This window comes from Misgurnus anguillicaudatus, unplaced genomic scaffold, assembly GCF_027580225.2.
Source record: "Misgurnus anguillicaudatus unplaced genomic scaffold, ASM2758022v2 HiC_scaffold_33, whole genome shotgun sequence".
Lineage (NCBI taxonomy): Eukaryota > Metazoa > Chordata > Actinopteri > Cypriniformes > Cobitidae > Misgurnus > Misgurnus anguillicaudatus.
The window spans coordinates 2175116-2187668 of record NW_027395283.1 but is presented as its reverse complement, the minus strand read 5'-3'; the positions used below and the strand labels follow the sequence as shown (position 1 = coordinate 2187668).

Genomic DNA, 12553 nt, shown 5'->3' with positions numbered 1-12553 from the left:
TCATTTGTTTTGTTTTCTTTGCGCACAAAGTGTTCTCGTCGCTTCATAATATTATTACTGAACGACTGATTTTTGAATGACCTTTTTGACGATATCTTTTATTCTTCAGGATTCCCACACCTTAGTTAACTTCAAATTCAAGGTCCTTTCAAGGATTTTCTGTCTCCAATACGCTCAAATTCAAGGACTAAATGTGGGGCAGTGTTGGGTAAGTTACTCAAAAAAAGTAATTAATTACTAGTTACTAATTACATCTTCAATCATGTAATTAGCTTACTTTACAAATTACTCTCTCCAAAAAGTATTTAATTACTTATTACTTTCTAAATCCTATTCAGTAGATGATACAAGGATAGGCTTGAAATGGCTCAAAGAAATAATATATAAAAGTACATCAATTATTCTGGTCCCACTTTAGGGTTCATTTCTCTCTATTAATTAACTATTAACTACTTTTGCCTCAATATACTCCAACTACTGCTTATTAATACTAAAGAAGTTGTTAATTTTAAGTATTGGTAGAAATGGGGAGGGTTAAGGATGTAGACTAAGGTTTTGCAGAATCAGGCATTAATATGTGCTATTAAGTATTAATAAACAGCCAGCATCTCATTAATATTAATGCTAATAATCAATCAGTTAATAGTGAGAATTGTAAACTAAAACCATGTTAAATCCACTATCGTATTATATTATACATAATTGTTCTACAATACCTACAAAGTATTTAGTTACATCAGAAGTAACTGTAATTAGATTACAAGAAAAATAAGAGTAATCCCTTACTTTACTTTTTCAAGGAAAAAGTAATTAAATTACAGTAACTAATTACTTAGTAACTAGTTACACCCAACACTGAATTGTGGGGACACATTTCAAGTGAGAGCAAGGTTACATTGTGTTACCTTAAAAAAAAAGCATTTTGTATGAATCAACATTTGCATACAGAAGATATAAACATTTAAAGCAAAACATTTTTGCATGTGTACATCAAAAGTCTAGAATTTGCATGATATTATCCTACACTACACAAGGAATAATATGGATTTTTTTCAGATTTTTTTGCATAAAGTAGATTCAAGCACTTTCAATGACCTGTATCCATGTATGTATATTTTCATAAACTACCCAATTTTCGCCCTCAGATTCAATAACTTTCAAGGATTTCAAGGACCCGTGGGAACCCTGATTCTTGTTTGGGGAAAAAAATTGTGAAATAGGGGTCGGAGATATTGGCGAAAATGAATATTTCTATTTTTCCTCGATATTTTTGCAATCCTTCAAAGAAATGTGTTCCAATTTATGAATACAAATGTTTTAGTTTAAAAAAAAATTTTTTTAGAAGTTAAAAGAAGCCCTGTTCATGTTCGGAGACTATTCCGGTGGATCTCTTGGGGAAATGTATTCCATCTTTTGGACTCATCATTATACAACGCAACTTTCTAATGATGCAATCACGAAGCTCGCCACTTGCGGATGCCACAGACATTTAAGAAAAACTTTTTAACGTCAGACTTCAGTTTTCCGCAAACAACGCATATTTTGCCCAGCAGCTATTTTATTAATCATACATCAGCTTTACTCTTTACTTTTTTCGATTGTTGCTTCAACCTAAGAAACGTCATAAAAGGTAAGAACTCCGTAGTTGTATTGCAAATTAGTAGCAGCTTACTCTTGTGCAATTGAGGAACAATCATGATTTTGTACAAAGAAACCCAACATAAAATACAGTCAAACAAACCCCTACATTAAAATCGCTACATATAATTGTTTAGAAGTGTATAGTGTGCGTTATTTGTTTTCTTTTTAACTCCCTTCAGCTCTTTTCATGATTGGGTGGTCGGATTGTACAAATTATGAAATATTCGATATCCAAATTTTGCATATAACCCAGACAACAATTCGGATATTATCGTGTAAAGGATATATCACCCACCTCCATTGTGAAACTAACTAGATTCAATGGGACAGACAGAAACCTCCCAGCTAACAATTTTTGGTTCCCAGAACGTTTCCAGAACAGATACCCTAACGCTCCCTGCTGGTTCCACAGGAAAGTTCTTGATGTCAATAGAATGTTCCCTCTGGGATTAGGTAACGTTCCCCTAACCTTGTGAAACATTAAAGAAACATTCCGCTAACATTGCCTTAACGTTCTGATAATGTTCCTCTAACCTCTATATTGTGATATGCCTAAATGTAAATATCAGACTTTATTATGTGAAATTATGTGTTAAACAGTGCTTATTGTTCAGACAACATGAACTGGAGATTATTTTAAATATAAAAATACATAAGCATTACATATTTTGTTTAGATGACATTGTATTTTATAAAAAATATGAATAATGACTTGAACACGATATAGAGGACTTAGTGGATGATATTAAATATAGCCTAAACACCTTTAAAATGTACATTTTTTGGGTCTTTTGATTAGTTAGTTTGTGACTGAAACCCAAAACAGGTGCTCACATGACAGTTAAAACTGTAAAAAAAAAAACACGACAATAAGGAGACATACCTGATGGAATAAAATCATCGTCTTCCTCAGTGCGATCTTCCTCTTCTGTGGGTTCAGTTTTGATTTCTGTAGGTTCAGTTTTGATTTCTGTCGGTTCAGTTTTAATCTTTATCATGAGGTTCGTGCAGTCGATGAGTTTAACTGAACACATCTTCAGTTTGGTCTGCAGGATCTGCTGCTGTTCTCCAGCGTTACAGACAGAATCCAGAGACTCTGTGGAGGTTTGATCCTCCTGTAAGCTCTGTTTACTGTCACACACTGTAGTGTCCCGCATCGTCTTAACACTAAAATACACAGAGACAAGACTCTGTTTACACTCAATGAAACACGCAAGAGAGAAAAACACTGAGAATACACAAACACATCACACGCGCGCTCTTTCTTTCTTTAGTCAGTTTATCTGCGGACTAAAGAGCTGCAGCGCCTCCTGCTGTACTGGAGACAGAAGACGCTCAGTGCTTTACAATGGATTTAGCAAAACAAGTGAGGTCAGGTGTGACTTTTACGGAGCCCGTAAGGGGACACTTTGGTGAATATTTTTTAGACCACACTATTGCGTTCCCACGCAATACTTTTGCGTTCCCACGCAATACTTTTGCGTTCCCTCGCAATACCTTTGCGTTCCCTCGCAATACCTTTGCGTTCCCTCGCAATACTTTTGCGTTCCCTCGCAATACTTTTTGCGTTCCCTCGCAATACTTTTTGCGTTCCCTCGCAATACTTTTTGCGTTCCCTCGCAATACTTTTGCGTTCCCCCGAGAAACCTTTTGCGTTCGCTCGCAAAAAGAGACTACTGTTTTCGCGAGAAAGCATCGCGCTTCACATCGTCACCTGAGGCAGTTCATTAGGCATTGGCATCATTGATGCCCACTGTTTGAAGATATGATATAACTACTGTTATTAAAGAATTATGTTTCTTTGTATTTAAGTCCAAGTTCAAATGAACAGTGGCATGTAAGACTAGTCTTGCATATTTAATTCACTCCAAAATGGTTTAGTATTGTCACTTAACTTATGCTGCTTGACTTCTCAGCATAAAGATCATTATTAAATTAATATTAAATATTATTTCAAATTTAGAAATAGGCTACCCCATGCCATCTAATAAAGAAGTGGGTACTCCGTACGTGCCGTGTACCCAGCACTACACCATATGGCATCATTGATGTCCGCTGTTAGTAGATATATAACTACTGTTATTAAATAATTATATTGTATTTCTTTGTATTTAAGTCCACGTTCAAAATAAAACTCTATAAACCTCTCCATTCTGAAATGGTTTATACATTCACAATGGAGCGGTTTATAGAGTTTTATTTTGAACTTGGACATAAATACAAAAAAATACAATATAATTATTTAATAACAAAGTTATATATCTACTAACAGCGGACATCAAGGATGCCATATGGCCCGGCGTTGCATTGCCCCCTCAGATCTGGTTAGTGCATTTTTGTATTCATGGTTAAAATGTTCAACCTTTTAATTTAAATAATAATTTAACCCTATCCCCATATGGGATTTAAAATGTTCAGTGACATTACTGTCAGATTCAAACGTCTTTCGTGCTGAGCCAGACGGACGAGCTCCGCGATATCATATAGCAACACTATGCACTGTTTTCAACCTCATCATGTTTATTTTAGATATCAGACATTTAAATACACATAAGCACTGGTAAAACAATAGCCTACATTTAGTTTGTAAAATACACACTGATGTCTGTGGAAGCAGCAATACAAATCTATTCAAATAAGATAGTAATTTGCAAATAATAAATAAATATTATTTTCAAATCAAAATTTTTTTCCGACGTATCAGGGCTGGGTTTCCCGATAACGATTAAACTTAGCACTTAAGAGCGCTTTCTACGAGCTACTTAACGAACAATCGTTGTTCATTTACGTGCGTTTCCCAAAGATGCACGTAAAACGATCATGGGGTTTAAGTGCTACTTACGAGTCGCTATCCATTTGTCAAGTGCAGAAATGTCATCAAAAGAATGACTCGAATTTGTAGCAGAAGCTTGTTTAGGCTAATGATTTTCATCCGATGTGCACTAATGTTTTTAATAATATTTTTTCATTGTTGCTCGATGACTTTTTAAATGTTTTAATAATTAATTAAATATTATTTTCCATATTTAGTTAGGACTCGTCCCACTGCGAAATGCCGTCTGCGTTTCTATTATAGTTTCTATTATTATTATTATTTGTTGTTTATTATCTATGTTTATTTATTATTATGGATTATTGCATTGTACCGTAAATATTTATTTGGTTTCTTTAATTAGATGCCATTTCCCTTCAAAACAATGTTTAGATGAATTATAGCAGCAATCGGTATCAACCATTTATCAATTTGCTATACCAACTTTTACCAAAATACAAAAAACTTTTTCCCAAATTGTACAAAATACGTTTTCCTTCTTTATTAATTTATGTTTAGTCATTTAAATTTGATTTCTCATTTGAATTTTAAATATATTAAATTATATATTTAATATAAAATAAACAAAGAACCCATTAAATAAATAAATATTTATTTTAAAACATTACATTATCGTCATTGCAGGAGTGCAATTTGCTGGTTGTCCTGTAGGTGACCTTGTAACTCTGTTGTCTTACGATACACTTATGAATGAACGATTACTCCAGACCACTCGTAGATCTACGATGATTTTCAAGTGCAACTTAAGTTACGAAGCTTTTGGGAAACAGCCCGTAATTCTAAGATGATTCGTACGATCGTTTTTACGATCTACTTAGCCTTACGATGCTTTTGGGAAACCCGGCTCATACAAACACAGTGGAAGTATAAAGTTTACTTTATCGTTATAAAGGTTATAATGAAAAGACGGGGATGCGCTCCTCCCTTGCGAAAAATAAGCGTGCTTATGTACTTTTATAAGGTGTACTTATTACATAAATATAATATACTTTAATACAGTTAAGTGTGAATTAAATGCAATCTTTTCGGCGCACTTAATGCACATTAAATGTAATTAATTTCAAATATATCATATATTAAGTTGAAATAAAATGTAATAAGTTGCCATTAAGAGTTAACTTAATTGGTACTTTATTACAACTTTATATCTACTTTCATAATTGCTTCTAGTGTTTTTACAATACAGCCTACCTAAAGTGCACTACACAATATAATGACATGAAATTAATGTGACTTAAAATACACTTTAATGTCGGTTAACAATAAACTTAAGTGTGGATTAAATCCAATGTTTTCAGCGAAATGAATAAACATTAAGTGTAATTAATTTCAAATGTATCACATATTAAGTTGAAAATAAAACCAATAAGTTGCCATTAAGAGTGCTTTTTTGCAACAACTTATGTGGGTCTTTAATACAACTTTATATTTACTTTCATAATTGCTTCTAGTGGTTTTAAAATATAGTTAAAGTGCACTGTTCAATCTGCTGTCAAGCAATTAATGTGAAATTAAAAATAAGTTAAAGTATATTAACAGTACATTTAATTATTAATTAAATGTAATGTTTCAAATACAAATTTGCCAAATAAATTCAAAAATATTAAATTAAATTCAATCAGTTGAACTGTGATTTCAGTGCAGTAACGCGATTTCAATGCATCTTTCTACAGTATGTACTTTTAACTACTTGTATGTACTTCTCAAAATACTGAAAAACAAATCTAGTTAATTAAATATGTATTCATTTCAGTTTAATGCATTACAAACAAACAAAAACCACAATGCTTACACTGACAATAAAACAGTTTGGTAGTCAAATAATTATGAATCGAATTTTTTGTTTTGCAAAAGTATTTAATAAATGAATAATGAGTTGTATATGTCCAAACAAATACAAAAAAAGTTTAATATTGTAAAATTAGAATCAAACAAGTATCAATATTGAATAATTGCATCCCTTAGAAAAAACAAACAAACTCAAAGTTATTATTTTTTAACATTTTAACAGACAACAAAAAAACTGCATGAACTTTAAATTAACAAATCCTTTGGTAGGTCACTTCAGTCTAATGATCATTTATTAAATGTGTTTAGAAATATTGTCATTAAAGTGTACTTTCTTTAAGTTAAACTTAAATACATATTATCACTGTAAAAAGTGCACTTAAGTGTGTTAATAAATAGTGTCATTAAATTCCATTTAAGTACATTAAGTGGTCTTTAATTTTAATTATATTATATTATCAGCAAGTGCACTTTTCAAAAAGTATACTCTTATTATTTTAAGCACACAAAAAGTACGCTTTCAATACACTTACGCTAATTTTTCACAAGTGCTGTCAAGCAGCTATTACATAACAGAGCGAGGCCGACGAACGTGCTCTTAAACAGGAAATAATATATGGAATTATTTGTGCATCTTTAAATAACTGTAAGAATACATTTCCTTTAAATATAATTTTTGTCATAAGTTTTAAGATATAACAATGTCTTTTCCACTTTTATTGCTTAGACTTGTAAATGCGGTTAACGTGTTTTGCGCATTTACGAGTTTATTTCAGTAATATTACTGTGTTTAAGGTAATAATAATACAATTTACATGTCAAGCTTCCTTATCCGTTTATTAATTTCATAATGCTGTTGTGTTAAGTTATATATTTATTGCCATATGAGACGTTCATTGCCGTTATATGAATACTCTCGTCTATTATTCAAATCATATGCGGAATAATGTGTGCATCTTTGAAAAACTGTAAAAAAAATCCGTAGAAATTGCAGCTGGGTTGCCGGTAATTTACCGTAGATTTACATTTATGTTATTTACTGGCAAGAGTTTGTTCAAAGTTAAATGAACATTAAACATTTACAAGTCTTTGTTTTTAAAGAGTAAAACTAAAAAACAGCATCAAGCAAAACATTCTGGGAAACAAAATCTGAAGCAAAAAACTGAAAAAGGTTGATGATGATTTCTGAATCCCAGAATGCTTTGCATGAGGCTGTTATTGTATAGTTTTATTCTGTAAAGATAAAGACTTGTTAATATTTAAAATTTATTTAACTTTGAACAAACTCTTGCCATAAATAACATAAATGTAAATCTACGGTAAATTACCGGCAACCCAGCTGCAATAACATTGACATTTCTACGGATTTTTTTTACAGTGTAAAAATACAGTTCCTTTGAAAATAATTTTTGTCAACGTTTTGATCAATAATAATGTTGTGAGGATATTGCCATTGCCGTTGAATACTTTCGTCTACAATATGGATTATTACGCTGTTTAAATTTTGCTAGTGAGTTTCTGGTTACCTGTGCACTTGCAGTTGCATATGGAGTGTTTTATGGAGCGCTTCATTTAAAAAATATGTCATTCCAAAGCGAGATCTCAATGTGTATTATTCATTGATGGTATAAGTTAAGCCCCCAACAATTTCAAATGCCCCCTCAGTCATTTCATCCTGCAGCCGGGCCTATAGGCACCTTATTACATTTTATTTCAACTTAATATATTTGAAATTAATTACATTTAATGTGCATTCAGTGCGCCGAAAATATTGTATTTAATTCACACTTAAGTGTCTTAAAGTTTATTATATTTATGTAATAAGTACACTTTATAAAAGTACATTTAAGCACACTTATTTTTCGCAAGGGAGGTGCGCAACCCCGTCTTTCAAACATGTATCATTATAACCTTTATAACAATAAAGTAAACTTTATACTTCCACTGTGTTTGTCTGATATGAATAACATACGTCGTCAAATTATTATTATTTGAAAATAATATTTATTTATTATTTGGAAATTACTATCTTATTTGAATAGATTTGTATTGCTGCTTCCACAGACATCAGTGTGTATTTTACAAACTAAATGTAGGCTATTGTTTTACCAGTGCTTAAATGTCTGATATCTAAAGTAAACATGATGAGGTTGAAAACACTGCATAGTTGCTATATGATAGCGCTGAGCTCGTCCGTCTGGCTCAGCGCGAAAGACGTTTGAATCTGACAGTAATGTCACTGAACATTTTTAATTCCCATATGGGGATAGGGTTAAATTATTATTTAAATTAAAAGGTTGAACATTTTAACCATGAATACAAAAATGCACAAATCAGATCTGAGGGGGCAATGCAACGCCGGGCCATATGGCATCCTTGATGTCCGCTGTTAGTAGATATATAACTTTGTTATTAAATAATTATATTGTATTTTTTGTATTTATGTCCAAGTTCAAAATAAAACTCTATAAACCGCTCCATTGTGAATGTATAAACCATTTCAGAATGGAGAGGTTTATAGAGTTTATTTTGAACTTGGACTTAAATACAAAGAAATACAATATAATTAAAGCTGCAAGCAGCGATGGAAGGGCCCTCGCACGCATGTGCACCGCTACCCTATGGCATTAGAAAAGCAGTGAACCAGGGGGATATGAATTAAAGTGGGTAAATATAGGTGGATATTCAAAGGAAAATTGATGTGCCACAATGCCTGTTTGCAGTAGGTGGCGCTATGACTGTACCTGATTATTGTTATATTGACGTGTTCAGCCCGGGACCCTTAACAAACGTGTGAAGTCTGGGGCAGATCGAACAATGTATGCCTGAATTACAACAGCTTCCTGTTTCATGTCAAAACATCACTCTTTGCGAGGCCGCCACGGACACGCCCTTCAACGAAAAGTCAAGATCTTCGCAATTTATCATCGCAAAGGGCTTCAGATCAGTCTCACCAGCTATGATAATGATTTGATTAAATCTCTGAGAACAGTAAATCACAGCGTAAAACAAGGCATTTCCTGCTATCTCTAGGTGGCGCTATGACTGAAGCTGAATACTGGCATTGAAATGTGTTCAGGCCAAGACTCTTATCAAACATGTGAAGTGTGGGGCAGATTTGACATCGTATGCCTTAGTTATAACAACTTCCTGTTTCATGGCGAAAATGCCGAATTTGTCAGGCCGCCACGGACACACCCTCCAACGAAAAGTCAAAAGCTCCGCAATTTAGCATTGCAAAGGCCTTTAGATGATACTGACCAAATATGATGATGATCGGATTAAATCTCTATGAGGAGTTCGTTAAAGTACGAAGCCTGGAAATGACAAAATTTGCACAGAAATCACAGCAAAAATTCAAAATGGCCGATTTCCTGTGGGGTTTAGAGCTTCGCTCCAAGAGACTTTTTTGTAGGTCTTGGGGTGATAGATGACCCTACCAAATATTGTATCTGTAGGTTTTTCACAGCGGCAGGGCTGTTTTCTTGAAATTTTGCATGTGGCGCTATTGAGCCATTTCTACACACCCACTTCTGGCGCCTATGCCACATGTAAATTTTCACCACTTCTGACGTGTGTGCAACGTTTTATGACTTTTTGAGCTTGTTTAGCCTGTCAAAATGCGATTCATTTAGCGATACTTTGCGAGGCCGCCACGGACACGCCCTTTAATGAAAAGTCAAGGTCGTTGCTTTTTATCATCACACAAGGTCTTGAGATTACACTGGTGAAATATGATGTTGATATGGTTAAATATCTAAGAGCAGTAAGTCACAGCGCAAAACATGGTATTTCCTGCTGCCTCTAGGTGGCGCTATGACTGTTACTGAATTATGCCATGTTGATGTGTTCAGGCCAGGACCCTTATCAAATGTGGGAAGTCGGGGGCAGATCGGACAATGTATGTCGGAATTACAACAACTTCATGTTTCATTGCAAAACATCACACTTTGCCAGGCCGCCACGGACACGCCCTCCAACGAAAAGTCAAAAGCTCCACAATTTAACATCGCAAAGGCCTTTAGATGATACTGACCAAATATGATGATGATCGGATAAAATCTCTAGGAGGAGTTTGTTAAAGTACGAAGCCTGGAAATGGCAAAATTTGCACAGAAATCACAGCGAAAATTAAAAATGGCCGACTTCCTGTGGGTTTTAGAGCCTGGTTCCAAGGGACTTTTTTGTAGGTCTTGGGGTGATAGATGATCCTACCAAATTTCGTATCTGTACGTTTTTCGTAGCGGGAGGGTTGTTCTTTTGAAATTTTGCAGGTGGCGCTATCGAGCCATTTCTACACGCCCACTTCTGACGCCTATACCACATGTAAATTTTCGTCAATTCTGACGCCTGTGCAAAGTTTCATGAGTTTTCGAGCATGTTTAGGCCCTCAAAAATGCGATTCATTTCGGAGAAGAAAAAGCAGAAGAATCTGAGCAAAAACAATAGGGCTTTGCACCTACGGTGCAGGCCATTCTGGCCTGCTCCTCGGTGCTCGGGCCCTAATTATTTAATAACAGTAGTTATATATCTACTAACAGCGGACATCAATGATGCCATATGGTGTAGTGCTGGGTACACGGCACGCACGGAGTACCCACTTCTTTATTAGATGGCATGGGGTAGCCTATTTCTAAATTTGAAATAATATTTAATATTAATTTAATAATGATCTTTATGCTGAGAAGTCAAAAGCAGCATAAGTTAAGTGACAATACTAGACCATTTTGGAGTGAATTAAATATGCAAGACTAGTCTTACATGCCACTGTTCATTTGAACTTGGACTTAAACACAAAGAAATACTGTATAATTCTTTAATAACAGTAGTTATATATCATATCTTCAAACAGTGGGCATCAATGATGCCAATGCCTAATGAACTGCCTCAGGTGACGCTGTGAAGCGCGGTGCTTTCTCGCGAAAACAGTCTCTTTTTGCAAGCGAACGCAAAAGGTTTCTCGGGGGAACGCAAAAGTTTTGCGAGGGAACGCAAAAAGTATTGCGAGGGAACGCAAAAGTATTGCGAGGGAACGCAAAAAGTATTGCGAGGGAACGCAAAAGTATTGCGTGGGAACGCAAAAGTATTGCGTGGGAACGCAATAGTGTGGTCTAAAAATATTCACCAAAGTGTCCCCTTACGGGCTCCGTAGACTTTGGATGGTGGGTTCGTGAGCATTTTTTAAAAATTAGGTACCCTGCCTTTAAATGTAAAATTTACACAACTAGCCGTTAATCATAGATGAGTCATACAGCCTACGATAAGAAATTTGCTGCACCTACATTTTATAGTCAGGAGCTTTATATATATGACCTAAATTCATAATCAAGTTTACTTATCCTCCCTTATGAAAAATAAACATGCAGTAAAGCTGGGGCCCGTTTCAATAAGGAGGTTCAACCAACTCTGAGTTTAAACTTGAACTCTGAGTTGATTTACTCTGAGATAGTAAACTCTGAGTTTTCGGTTACAGAAAAGCTCATTTGAGTTAGTTCAATCGACTCTGAGTAGGTTGATTTACCATGGCAACAGCACGTGACAAAGAGGTCTTAATCATTTTTACTACTAAAACTGAAAGTGTTACTGCAAGTGTAATGCAACTACGAGCATATATTTTAAAGAAAAGAGTTGTTTTTGTAAATTGCTACTCTAGGAAATGCGTACATTTAATTTTTCATCACAGTTAAAATATCCAAAGTAAATAAACTGAGGACTGTACATTATATTCATTTACATGCACATGCAATCCCATGGACAAAAAGATGACAGCAGCTTAGCTAAAATAAAATTAAGCATAGTACTTTGTCATATAAGGCTACGAACTTTACAAATGTTTGTCATGAATAAGACAAAGATTCGCCCAGCCGGGATTCGAACTCCGATCGCCGATGGTACGTCTGACCAACTATTACACAAAGCACTACCCACTAGACCAGCGGTAATGACGAGTAGATGCATAAGAAATGTCAAGGGAACTGTATAGATGTAAGAGCACCACAAAAAGTGATATTAGTCTAGGATATTTATATATCTAAAATGACTGCAAAAAATAATAATTTCGCTCACATAAATGTAAGTGCATATGACAAAAAACCACTCGGGGTCTCAATATCCTCTCGGGACATAAATGTAACTTTCTACAAATGAATGCAACATCATCATCTACAAGATTCTCTATAAAAGTACATGACATTTTAGTCACTGAGACGATCTATGCACCTAAGTATATCATATTAGCTTTACAAGTCATTTCAATTTACAAATTTTTTTAGTTGAAAGTTTAGTGTAATA

General features: G+C 34.4%; 1 protein-coding gene across 3 annotated transcripts in view; it reads right to left on the bottom strand.

The window, feature by feature from the left end:
- The window catches only part of LOC129439003 (uncharacterized), an 83688-nt gene that overhangs the window by 34780 nt on the left and 36355 nt on the right, over positions 1-12553 (bottom strand). The window contains exon 1 of one of the 3 annotated variants that reach the window (XM_073865884.1): positions 2525-2980. The exons of the other annotated variants lie outside the window; for them this stretch is intronic. Within the exon in view, the coding sequence (XP_073721985.1) occupies positions 2525-2798 (274 nt within the window). The 5' untranslated portion in view covers positions 2799-2980. Of the gene's footprint in view, positions 1-2524; positions 2981-12553 lie in introns of those variants that run through there. 3 annotated transcript variants of the gene reach the window in all.